The sequence below is a fragment of the Neolamprologus multifasciatus genome, chromosome 11 (genome assembly GCF_963576455.1).
Source record: "Neolamprologus multifasciatus chromosome 11, fNeoMul1.2, whole genome shotgun sequence".
Lineage (NCBI taxonomy): Eukaryota > Metazoa > Chordata > Actinopteri > Cichliformes > Cichlidae > Neolamprologus > Neolamprologus multifasciatus.
In genome coordinates, this window is record NC_140449.1 from 22945080 (window position 1) to 22959014 (window position 13935).

Genomic DNA, 13935 nt, shown 5'->3' on the forward strand with positions numbered 1-13935 from the left:
TGTCACCAAGTGCTTCCTCATAGGTGGACGCTGATTGTTGGTGTTTTATGTGTATTACTGTAAGGCCTTTATCTTGAGGCAACTGTTATGATTTGGCAAGATATAAATATTATATTACAAAAAGATTACATTTCAGATCACATCCAGTTGAGAATTCATGGCAGACTCACTCTGTCTTATTGCTGGTTTGTTGCAATTTGGACACACCAAAGTTTCTTTGAATACAGCAACTGACTGCACGTGGTCACAGACCTGTTCCCCATCTTCAAAGAAACTATTTCAGTGCCAGCGAGAGTTCGATGTACACATTCACAATAGTTTTGGCCATGCCGCAGTCTCCAGTCACTGTTTCTCCTACGGTGACTGTAACATTAGGGAATAAACGACATCATTTTGACATGAGGTAGGCCTCAGTCGCACAGGTCTAGAGGGATGGTCGTTTACCCTCTGGCAACCATAGATCGTAGGCAAAAGTCTGTATTTTCCAGCTGGTTTATGGTTGTTTCTACTTCAAAGAGGGTGATGAGCTAAAAACCTCCTGTTGAGGTCTTTGGTCACTAGCAGATAGTCACAATTGTGTGAACAATGCCAACTTGTCTGTAAAAACTCACAAGCACCACTGAAACTTGACAGTGTGACACAAACCAAGAACAGAGCATGTTCAGCTTCAAAGTAAAAGTTGTTGTGCCATCAGTGCACAATTTTCCCCGCGAATGGTGGTTTCGAGGGGTTGCCAACCGGCCTCTCAGCCTTTGTTACTGAGACCTTTGTAATTACTGATGTTAGTGGACTGAAAATTCTCAGCTGAATCTCTGCATGATTTAATTTAACTAAAAAGAAGCAAAGTCATGTTACATACAAATTTGAATCACAGCCTCTTCACTGAATGCTCAACAGCCTGAAGACTTCTAAAAAAAAACGAGGCACACTTAATAACTGATGGAGGTTTAATGTCAGTAAAGGAACCTTGACTCTCCACCTGAACTGCTGGCAGTCAAGGTGCCTTGTGGGTAATGTAGGCATTGTGTTATGTAGCGCTGAAAGAAATTGTGGAATAAAAAAACAAAAATATATCTGGATCTGATGCATCTGTTTAGATATTTTTTAAAGAGTGTTGATTGTCAGTCTGACAGTGTTATCGAGGGAGTACTCCAAAACCAGTAACTTGTGAGGATGATGGGCAGGAATGTGTGAATCACTGAAATACAAAATATCTGCCACATGGTGACACAAAATGTGAGAAGATATCATCATACTTAAGATTCATCCTCTGTAAATCAGGCCGCTACCTGCAGAGATATTTGAGTCTGGACCAAAGCAGTGGAGGTTTATTCAGCATACGCCAAAGACATTACCTCCCTCTTACCCTTCTGACTTCCTGCCAGATGTTTCAACGAGGAGAGCTGCCTGTCCCTGAAGCAGCTCGAAGGATACTTGGTGGTTCTTCAGCCTGACGCTCCTCAGATCTCTCTGTCTGGGGTTGGGCCGCATCTGGCCCGTCCAGCTCCTGAGTTCGAAGGTCCCCGCGGCGTCCCTCTCTTCCCCGAACTCCGGATCGTCTGTTCCCTGTCTCATGCTGTCAACACAGCTGCACAAGGGATGGAAGGTGGAGGTGAGTCACCCGTCGTCTCTAGTCTGATTTAAGGAGCAGAACAACAGCAGATTCTGTAGTCTGCACACATTTCTGTCTGAAAAGCGTTAATTGTGTCATTATTTGAATTTGACCTCCATCATTGTCTGCTAGCTCTGATGTCCGATGCTGTCGCTCACACTTTGGATGGCTGTGAGGTCCAACCACTGGGGGAGGAGCTAAATCCAGAGAGAGAGGAGCTTCTGGTAGACATGGATGTTGTGCGAGAGAGAGGACTAGAAATCATCAATACTACTGCTTATATTGCCATCACAGGTACAGCTGTGCATACACCTCTGTTTTTAACCAGACGTGCTTTGTTTAGGTACGAAAAGTTAGGCAGATTTAGGGCCATAAAACCATAATTTATTAGATAATTTGAATTTAGTTGTTCCCATGTCTCTGTTTTAATGTTCCTCATATATTTCCCATTAGCATTTCACAGTTCAAACTTAACCTTCTTATTGGTATAACTTGGTTTATGTCACAGGAAAGGAAAACATGTCATAGCATTGTGATTCAAATATTGCTAAGTCTTGATTGGTGCCAATCCTTATAATAAAAAACCCTTATTATAATTAATATATTAGGTTGCCATGAAGTTTAAAACAAAAGCTAACCATCTGATAAGAGAGAATGACTAATCAGTCACTCCTTTTTAATATCCTCCTGTTATTTCTCCTTTGTCTCTGCATTGACTTCTTGTCTTTATTTCTGTGCTGTCCTTTTTCCTTTGTTTGTGTTTTGCACCTCCACAGGTGCCGAATCTATCTCTGTGTATGAGGACGTCCTTCGCTCTGTCCGCTACCGACTGGCTAAAGGCTCAGCTCGCTTTGAGAGACGATTCCGTCTGTCCTGTTCTGAGATGAACGGCAGATACACCAGCAACGAGCTGACTCTGGAGGTGAAGATAACCATCAGCCAGTCACATAAGTCTTTGTCGCTGTCAGAGATGACAATGCCACAGACTGATGGTCACGTATCATCTGAAATGACATAAAAAGCTTGTCTGTATCAGCCGTGAAAGCTAGGATCTAATTACATGCACACACCGTTGTAATTCAGGTTAGACCTACATTCTTACAGTTTAAATGAGCCACCACCAACAGCCATATTTGCTGTGGAGAAACAGGGACTTGCATGATTTTGCCTGTAAGGCAGCATTAGGAGACGTGTGCTCACAATTTGGTGCCAGATGGCTGGATGGCAAAGGACAACATTACTGTTTTTGCCTTCCGGGTGGACGTGTCCCAGTAGCTCTGATATCAAATGAAAACTGTGGATAAGGAGTTACTGCTGACCATTCTCCACTGACTTCTAGTATCAACAAGGCATTTTCTCTCAGAGAACTGACACTTATGGTTATGTAGGAAAACTCTAGCAGATCAACAGTTTTTGTAATACTTGTCTTTTGGACACCAACATCCATGACAAATTGAAAATCACTTCATCTTTCATCCCCATTTTGATGCTCGGTTTGAACTTCAGCAGGTCGTCTTGAGCATGTTTGCGTACACAAATGAGTTGCTGCCACGTGATTGGCTGAATATATATTTTATTTAACAAGCAGTTTATCAGGTGTAGCTAACAACACCCGAGTGTATGTTCCAATGATAACTGCAATTGGAGATGTTGTGAGGGAGCAACGCAGTTTAACCACACAGCCAGTGAAGTCATTCTTTCTTCTTCTCTGTTTTTAATTCCCTGTAGGTGAACTTCCTCCACTCTTTGGACAGTCTGTACCACCCGTCCCACCTGCTCGCTTCCCAGCAGCAGTTCCTCCATCCATCCCACCATGCTGGAGAGTTGAGTGGACACACCCTACCTAATCCACATCGCAACTCAGGTGACATTTCTGTTTTTTTTTAATAGCACCTTTTTCAGATGTCTTAAAGTCTTTCACCATGAAAGATAAAATAATGTTGAATACCAAAACATAAGTAATTAAAACTAAAGTAAATATAAATTGGACTTAAAAACAGCCCAGTGGGTGCTTTTTCCAATATTTCTTTTAAAGGTGACTAAGCTCTACAAAGATGTTACAATTTAATAAAAAACAGTGGCAAAAACACGTCCTACCTTAATTAAAGTCCTTGTAGAAAGAAAATGCCAACAGACACTAAATCACACTGGTGATAAAATACTGCAGTAGTTTTTGAAAGTCTGTCCAAACGCGCAGACCTCTGAATGTAATCACCAGGATTTAATCTATATGATGAAAGAGCCTTTGGATTTGGTTACAGATATAATGTGTAACCCAATCTGGTGTCAAACATCTGGCCTGGGTGCAAATTTGGCACCCTTTCACATATTTTGCACCAGGAGCATTTTGTTCCAAGTTGTTAAGGATTGAGCATGTCATGAGAGTGGGTTAAAGTGCTGTTTTATCCATTCAAAGGTCTGAATCATCATGGCTTTTGTAGACGTCTTACTGACACAAAGGCTTTTATGTGATTTACCAGAGCAGGATTTCTTTCTACAATGACAGTAGACTGACTGAATGTGAAAAAAATTGAGAGATCTTTGACTTTTTCTTTTTTTTTTAAAACACCTCGGGCTATTCGTCATCTATTTTGTAAATGAATGTTTCATTGTAGGGTGTTATGTAATGGTTTTACTGCTCCAGCCCTCTTGAGATCAAATTAGCCTGTGTTTGAACCATAATCTAAAATGACTGTACGGCACCTGTATAGTTTTAACGTTTAGCAAACAAACGTAATTTTATGACTATGAACAAAATTAGGTTGTACATATGGAAGTGAGCATTTAAAGCAGGAGGACAGCACACATAGAGATGACTCAAAATTGAACTACAGTGCTCCCCATGTACCCCATCCATCGCATGTTTTAATAATTCTGAAGAACAACAGGCACACAAGGCATTGGGTGCCCCGGTAGTTGTGATCAGTTAATTGCTGTGGGACTTTGTTATTTCATAGGGTGATAATTGGAAAATTGTGGTGTGATTCTTTAATCTGATTGCTCTATTTTATTCCAGTGGTCCCAGGAGCAGCCACCGTCATCATAATGGTGTGCGTAGGTTTCCTGGTTGTGATGGTGATCCTGGGAGTTTTCCGAATCCGCTCAATCCATCGCCGTGGTGAAGGAGCCAGAGGCGGGGCTAAGGAGGGCAGCAGTCAATGGGACGACTCTGCGCTCACCATCATCGTCAACCCAATGGAGGTAATAAAGATGTTTGATTTTCATTCTTTGTCTTATGTTGCCAAAAGTGTTTGCTCGTCTGCCTTCACACGCGTGAACTTGAGTAATACCGCTAATAGCTGACTGTGAAATACAGAGTATTCCCTCCAAAAAAACAAAATTTATTGATGTGATCACACTTCTTCATCCACTTCTTTTTTTTTCCCCCAGTCCTACGAGTCTCGTATGGGCATCTCTGCCGACACGGAGGGCGAGGGGGAGGAGGATGAGGAGGTAGCAGAGTCGCCTGACGACGCGAGCGATGACCAGCGAATCATCATCAAGAAGGAGGGCAGAGACGGCAACGCCCGCCGCTACTGAGCCACATGTATCTCTGCACCCGTTCTCATGGAAACCACAACCCAGCTCACCAGTCACACACTCCAACACTTTTAATATCAACGAACGACTAGTATAAGGAATGTAAGCTTACAAACACGACGCACAATGCAGTCACCGTAATACTCCTGACACCCAACGCCATATGTGACCTACAGCCAACAACAGGCTGCCTCCACCTAAATGTTCAGTGGCACAATGTATACAGCTAATGTAATTTAACCACCTGATTAAACCCCACCAAATTTGTATGTGGTGCACCAGTGCTAAATCACAAAATGGTCATGTGTCTGTATAGTGTAATACTGGTTGAATAAGACTGTTTTGTTTTAAAAAAAAGAAAAAAGAAAAAGTAATAATAAGATTGTACTCTATCTTTTGTTATCGAACACAGAATGAGATCTTTACAAAATGGAAACAGGGACAATTTGTTGCAACACGTAGGCCTCGAGTAGATCTGTAGACACAAGCCTCGATCCTGACACATCTGTTCATTAGACTAACCCGAGAAGTCTGCACAAGCTCTTTTCTCGCTCTTTGCATCCTCTCCTGACACATTCCTCGGCCAAGTCCAAACACAGAGTAGAGACAGTGGGGTCAAACATCACGGGGTCACGTATTCATGATAAGCTTGCAGGTGTTTTGCTTTTGTTTCTGTGAGAGCACTTTATGTTTTATTAGGAACTTATTTAGCGTCCACTTCATCCTTAACCCAAGCTGGCACTTCTGCAGCGCTCCAAGAAGGCAGACTGAGAGCCCCTCGGTGTGGTTTCTACTTCAAAATCGAGTCTTCGCAAAGTTTCAGCTCGTGACACAAAATGACAAAACATCACCTCGTACAATAAAGCTGGTGTAACCTGACCTCTGAGCCCCCCTCCCACACACACACAGTGACCGCTGCAATGCCTCTAAATGACTCTGACTGCACTGTTTGACTCACTGCACACTGCTCTTACAGTAACTGCAAGACGCCACATGCACACACAAACAGAAACACGCAGACACACTCCATAACGCTACCCGTGCTGTTTCCAGAATGTCCGCTCAGCTTGGGCAGTTTTGATTGTATTGATTGTAACGAATTTTCTGTACATACGATGATGACTATTATGATATTATTGTTATTACTATTATTATTGCAGCCACTCTTCTCTTTATCTGCACATTTGGAGAGAAAGCTGATCATCATTTACTTTTCCCCATTTGAGTAATCACCTTAACAGCATCAAAAAACAGTATAATAATAATAATAATAATAGTAGTAGTGATAAGGATGATAATCCCTGGCTTGATGAGTGTCTCTTAATTTGTGTGTAATATTGTTGTAATTTAAGAACTTGTCGATATCACAGAAAAAGGAGGGCACATTGTTGTGATACCAAGAAGCGTCTCACTCATTTCATCTCGCGCACTTCTTGCCGATTATTTTTCACATTTCAAAATATTTCTTTATTATTTCTTTTCGAATTAGATTTCCACTACATTCGGTATTTTCGGTTTAATGAATGTACAACCGTGTGCTACTCCTCACCTTTCCCTACCCCACCGCCTTTTCCCTTCACCTCTCCCTCACTGTCCCTCTGTGTCTCTTGCTGTCCGTCTGTGTAGCCTATCAATGTGCAGTGCTAAAGCTGTCAGTAAATAAAAGCCTGTTGTTTTTGAGTGTGATGTTAAGAAGGAATAAACATTGCATTGATTAAGAACTTATATTATTACTATGTTACTATTCAAACATTACCTGTAATTATTGATACAAGGACAACATGGATTATGCTGACTAATTGTTATTGAGAACTGTCGGAAAACATTGCGAAATTCATAATAAAAACACTATATGACGTCTCCATGAGAGGGTTTTCTTGGAAATAACAATGTTGTAAGTATGACTTTGCACATGAAATTTAACCCTGAAGATTGAATCTTATATTACAGATTATGATATGATTATAAAATCTATTGTATGCACAGCAGAGAACATCAGCGTAACTTCGTGCTGAAAATTGGGGGGGATCAAGAGCTCTGTCTAAATAAATAAATAAATCGGGGTAAATTCCCATATGATTAAACATGCAACTATTTTGCTGGTATTAACTGAATTGAGTAAAGAAATCAACAGCCTATTTATGCAAGATAATTTATAATTTTATTGGGGGTTTTTTTTGGTTGGGTCTGATTATCGGGGGGGTCATAACCCCCCTAACCTAACCGCCCCCAACATGTCCGGCTGGATAACCACAAGGCTGTGTGATGAGCCCTTTCATCTACTCCCTCTTCACCCATGACTGCAGACCTGCCGATGGTTCTAACACCATGATTAAGTTTGCAGATTCAATTCAATTTTCAATTCAATTCAATTCAATTCAATTCAATTTTATTTATATAGCGCCAAATCACAACAAATGTCGCCTCAAGGCGCTTCATAGATACAGAGAAAAGCCCAACAATCATATGACCCCCTATGAGCAAGCACTTTGGCGACAGTGGGAAGGAAAAACTCCCTTTTAACAGGAAGAAACCTCCGGCAGAACCAGGCTCAGGGCCATCTGCTGCGACCGGTTGGGGTGAGAGAAGGAAGACAGGATAAAAGACATGCTGTGGAAGAGAGACAGAGATTAATAACAGATACGATTCAATACAGAGAGGTCTGTTAACACATAGTGAGTGAGAAAGGTGACTGGAAAGGAAAAACTCAATGCATCATGGGAATCCCCCGGCAGCCTACATCTATTGCAGCATAACTAAGGGAGGATTCAGGGTCACCTGGTCCAGCCCTAACTATATGCTTTAGCAAAAAGGAAAGTTTTAAGCCTAATCTTAAAAGTAGAGATAGTGTCTGTCTCCGAATCCAAACTGGAAGCTGGTTCCACAGAAGAGGGGCCTGAAAACTGAAGGCTCTCCCTCCCATTCTACTTTTAAATACTCTAGGAACAACAAGTAGGCCTGCAGAGCGAGAGCGAAGTGCTCTAATAGGGTGATATGGTACTACAAGGTCATTAAGATAAGATGGGGCCTGATTATTTAAGACCTTGTATGTGAGGAGCAGGATTTTGAATTCAATTCTGGATTTAACAGGAAGCCAATGAAGGGAAGCCAAAACAGGAGAAATATGCTCTCTCTTTCTAGTCCCTGTCAGTACTCTTGCTGCAGCATTTTGGATTAACTGAAGGCTTTTCAGTGAGTTTTTGGACATCCTGATAATAATGAATTGCAGTAGTCCAGCCTGGAAGTAATAAATGCATGAACTAGTTTTTCAGCGTCACTCTGAGACAGGATATTTCTAATTTTAGAGATGTTGCGCAAATGGAAGAACGCAGTCTTACATATTTGTTTAATATGTGCGTTGAAGGACATATCCTGGTCAAAAATGACTCCAAGGTTCCTCACAGTGTTACTGGAGGCCAAGGTAATGCCATCCAGAGTAAGAATCTGGTTAGATACCATATTTCTAAGCTTTTCTGCGCCGAGTACAATGACCTCAGTTTTATCTGAGTTAAGAAGCAGAAAGTTAGTGGCCATCCAAGTCTTTATGTCTTTAAGACATTCCTGCAGTTTAACTAATTGGTGTGTGTTATCTGGCTTCATGGACAGATAGAGCTGGGTGTCATCTGCATAGCAGTGAAAATGTATGCTATGTCTTCTAATGATGCTGCCTAGGGGAAGCATGTATAATGTAAACAGAATTGGTCCTAGCACTGAACCCTGTGGAACTCCATAATTAACCTCAGTGTGTGAAGAGGACTCTCCATTTACATGCACAAATTGGAGTCTATTAGATAGATATGATACAAACCACTGCAGTGCAATACCTGTAATACCTACAGCATGTTCTAATCGCTCTAATAGGATATTATGGTCAACAGTATCGAATGCTGCACTAAGGTCAAGAAGGACAAGCACAGAGATGAGTCCACTGTCAGAGGCCACAAGAAGATCATTTGTAACCTTCACTAAAGCTGTTTCTGTGCTGTCATGAACTCTGAAACCTGACTGAAACTCTTCAAATAAACCATTCCTCTGCAGATGATCTGTTAGCTGTTTGACAACTACTCTTTCAAGGATTTTTGATATGAAAGGAAGGTTGGAGATTGGCCTATAATTAGCTAAGACTGCTGGGTCTAGAGATGGCTTTTTGAGTAAAGGTTTAACTGCAGCCACCTTGAAGGCCTGTGGTACATAGCCGATTATTAGAGATAGGTTGATCATATATAAGATCGAAGAATTAATCAATGGCAGGACTTCTTTGAGCAGTTTTGTAGGAATGGGGTCTAAAAGACACGTTGATGGTTTGGAGGAAGTAATTATTGAAGTTAACTCAGAAAGATCAATTGGAGAAAAAGAGTCTAACTTAACATCAATGAAACTAAGAGTAGCTGTAGATAATATTACATCTGTGGGATGATTATTGGTAATTTTTTCTCTAATGATAAAAATTTTATTTGTGAAGAAGTTCATGAAGTCATCACTAGTTAACGTTAAAGGGATGGTTGGCTCAAAAGAGCTCTGACTTTTTGTCAGCCTGGCTACAGTGCTGAAGAGAAACCTGGGGTTGTTCTTATTTTCTTCAATCAGTGATGAGTAGTAAGCTGTTCTGGCTTTGCGGAGGGCTTTCTTATAAAGCAACAAACTATTTCTCCAGGCTAAATGATGATCCTCTAAATTTGTGACACGCCATTTCCTCTCCAGATTACGAGTCATCTGCTTTAGGGTACGTGTTTGAGAATTATACCACGGGGTCAGGTACTTCTGATTAGAGACCTTAGTTTTCACAGGAGCTACAGTATCCAGAGTCGTACGTAGTGAGGAGGTGAAATTATTAACAAGATAATCGACCTCTGTTGGGGTAGCGTTCAGATAGCTGCTCTGCTCTGTGTTGGTACAGGGCATTGACGATGATAACAGTGGCTGGATTATATTCTTAAACTTAGTTACAGCGCTTTCAGAAAGACATCTACTTTGATAAAGTCCACTCTCCACTGCTGCGTAATCAATTATTGTAAATGTAAATGTTATCAAGAAATGATCAGACAGGAGAGGGTTTTCAGGAAACACTGTTAAATGTTCAGTTTCTATGCCATATGTTAAAACAAGATCTAGAGTGTGATTAAAGTGGTGGGTGGGTTCTTTTACATTTTGAGAGAAACCAATTGAGTCTAACAACAGATTAAATGCCATGTTGAGGCTGTCATTTTTAGCATCAACATGGATGTTAAAATCACCCACAATAATTATTTTATCTGAGCTCAGAACTAAATTAGATATAAAGTCTGAGAAATCAGACAGAAACTCTGTGTAAGGCCCAGGTGGACGATAGATGATAACAAGTAAGACTGGTTTCTGAGTTTCACAGCTGGGGTGGACGAGGCTAAGCATCAGGCTTTCAAATGAATTAAAAGTCTGTCTTGGTCTTTCATTAATTAATAGACTGGTGTGAAAAATTGCTGCCACACCGCCCCCTCGACCTGTGCTTCGAGATTTCTGGTAGTTAGAATGACTCGGGGGTGTTGATTCATTTAAACTAACATAATCATCCTGCTGCAACCAGGTTTCTGTAAGGCAGAGTAAATCAATTTGTTGATCAATTATTAAGTCATGTACTAACAGAGACTTGGAGGAGAGAGACCTAATATTTAATAATCCACATTTCACTGTTTTACTCTTTGGTTCAGATGTGGATACTGTATTGTTCTTTCTTTGTAAATGTTTAAGTTGTTTGTTGCTGGTTTTTAGTTTGTTTTTTGTCTTTTTGGAAGCAGACACAGTCTCTATGGAGATGGGTTTTTGGGGGGGTAGCAGGAGGAGAGAAGCTGCAGAGAGGCGTGTAAGACTGCAACTCTGCTTCCTGGTCCCAACTCTGGATAGTCATGTTTTGAGGGGTTTAATAAATTTGTCCATATTTCTAGAAATGAGAGCTGCTCCATCCAAAGTGGGATGGATGCCGTCTCTCCTAACAAGACCAGGTTTCCTCCAGAAGGTTTGCCAATTATCTATGAAGCCCACATCATTTCTGGGACACCACTCAGACAGCCAGCAATTTAAGGAGAACATGCGGCTAAACATGTCACTCCTGGTCTGATTGGGGAGGGGACCAGAGAAAACTACAGAGTCCGACATTGTTTTGGCAAAGTTGCACACCGATTCAATATTGATTTTAGTGACCTCCGATTGGCGTAACCGGGTGTCATTACTGCCGACGTGAATTATGATTTTATTGAATTTACGTTTACCCTTAGCCAGCAGTTTTAAATTTCCTTCAATGTCGCCTGCTCTGGCCCCTGATGACACCACGGTGATTGGCCTCATCAATGACAACGGTGAGGCCGCTTACAGGGAGGAGGTGGATCGTCTGGCTGAGTGGTGCAACACAAATAAGCTGCTGCTTAACACTGAGAAGAACAAGGAGCTCATTGTGGACTACAGGAGGAATGCTGACCCACATCCACCCATCTACCTTTAGGGGACGGCTGTGGGAGTCCACATCTCCGAGGATCTCATCTGGACGACCAACTGCTCCAAGCTGGTCAAGAAGGCTCACCAGCGCCTCTTCTTCTTGAGGACTCTGAGGAAGGACCACCTGTCCTCAGACATCCTGGTGAACTTCTATTGCTGCACCATCGACAGCATCCTGACCAACTGTATAACAGTCTGGTACGGGAACTGCTCTGCCTGGAAGGCATTGCAGAGGGTTGTGAAAACTGCCCAGCGCATTGCCGGAGCACCACTTCCTGCCATAAAGGACATCTACAGGAAGCGGTTTCTGAAAAGGGCTGGGAAAATCATCAAAGACCCCAGTCACCCATCACAGCGCCTCCCAGAGGGACCCTCCTGCCCTCTGGGAGGCGCTACAGGAGCCTCCGGACTAAGACCACCGGGTACCGGAACAGCTTCTTCCCCACAGCTGTCAGACTCCTGAACTCTGCCTCCTGACATCTGACCCACGTTAAACTCATGGACTGGACATACACACCCACAACAAACTACACACACACACAATGGAAAACTGTACCCTCAATACACACAATACATAACATGGACTGAACCACCACTCTCAACCACTAGAACTTTATATAGCCTCTTAACTGCATTACTGTATAATTCTGTGTAAATACAATTCTGTACAATACGATAATTTTTAATTCTACAACTGTTTATAACCTGCATAGTTCACATTTCTGTATAACTGTATATCTCATATTTCTGTATAGTTTTTCATATTTATATCCTGTTCATAGCCTGTACATAGCTTGTACTCACTACAGCCTGTACATACTTATAGTTATAGAAAATTCATAACATACATCATACCGTGTACATTATAACATACCATAATAGACCCATTTCTGTAATATACTTACATATCTATATTATTGCTAATATATATTTGTAATATATCTATATCATGGCTAAAGCACTTCTGGATGGATGCAAACTGCATTTCGTTGCCTTGTACCTGTGACATGTGCAATGACAATAAAGTTGAATTCTATTCTATTCTAACCCCCCTGGAAATTATGCCCCTGGCAGAGAAACACTGGGGAACTAGAACTAATATTACTAATAATAAAGACAAGACTACAAATCTGACAGTCAACACCAGAAAAACCATTAAGTCATAACAAGGACCAAACAGTCAATACTAGTATATCTTATGAAGTATCCAGATGTTTGAAGAAGAAAGCAAAAGCTATAACCATAAAACAAACAAACAACAACAAAAGTAGCTCACGCAATAATTTACCGGTTACAAAAAAGAATCAAAATGAAACAGGAAGGTCAGTAGAAAGTTTCATCAGTGGAATAACAAAAGATTTTAGTGCTGGAAAAATATAGAAAATCATTCATGCAGCAATTCTAGACAACAGCTAACAAATAAATAGACATACTTTAAAAAGGTAACTAGAATAGAGAACTACTCAGAGAAATAACAATTTTGGAAGTTTAGTTAAAGGTTTACATGAAAAATTCGAATACATGATAAAATAGTCAAAAATTCTAAAAATCTGAGCACGTTTTGGATATTTCAAAACATTGGTTATGGTTAAAAGAAAGAACACCCTCTTTCAGTTCTAAGGCTTTATATCAGAACATAAAAAATAATGTAGTCCTTAGCAGTTCTTAAAACGAGGTAAAAACAAACTCAGATGAATAAAAACCCGCCACGTGTCATTATTTAACAAAAACTAAACAGTTGAGGCTTGTAGGCATTCATTTATGCACAGCTCTCTTAAGGTCTCACCACAGTATATCAATCAGGTTGAGCTCTGGACTTTGACTGGACCATTGCAACACAGTGACTCTTTGCTTTTTTTGCCAACAGTGTTGTAGATTCCCTGCTGTTCTTTGGACAATTGTCCTGTTACGTGACTCAGTTTATAAAAAGCTCTAGCTGTCAAGAACATGACCTCACATTGGATTCTTTTTTATATCTAAAAGAGTTCATGGTCAGCTCAAAGACATAAAGGTGCCCCGGTCCTGTGCCTGCAAAACAAGCCCCAATCATCACAGCTTCACTGCTGTGTTTGGTAGTTGATATGCGGTGTTTGTGCTGATGATGCTGTGTTTGTTCTCCACTTTGGTGTTGTCTCTCCAAAGCACAATGTTCCAAAAGCTTTGCGGTTTGTTCACATGTGGCTTTGCAAACAATACCCATGCTGCCATATTCTTTTTAGAGAAAATACATTTTCTCCTGGCAACCCTTCTGAACAAACCATACTTGTTCTGTCTTTTTCTAATTGTACTGTCATGAACTTTAACATTCAACATACTAA

The 13935-nt window shown here is 41.0% G+C and overlaps 1 protein-coding gene across 3 annotated transcripts in view; it reads left to right on the forward strand.

The window, feature by feature from the left end:
- The window catches only part of clstn3 (calsyntenin 3), a 31376-nt gene extending 24362 nt beyond the window's left edge, over positions 1-7014 (forward strand). For all 3 annotated transcript variants that reach the window (XM_085178069.1, XM_085178067.1, XM_085178068.1), the window contains 6 exons: positions 1386-1612; positions 1745-1906; positions 2389-2534; positions 3341-3476; positions 4629-4813; positions 5003-7014. In XM_085178069.1, coding sequence (XP_085034195.1) covers positions 1386-1612; positions 1745-1906; positions 2389-2534; positions 3341-3476; positions 4629-4813; positions 5003-5152 — 1006 coding nt within the window. In that variant the 3' untranslated portion in view covers positions 5153-7014. The remainder of the gene's footprint in view (positions 1-1385; positions 1613-1744; positions 1907-2388; positions 2535-3340; positions 3477-4628; positions 4814-5002) is intronic.
- The last annotated feature ends 6921 nt before the right edge of the window (positions 7015-13935 follow it).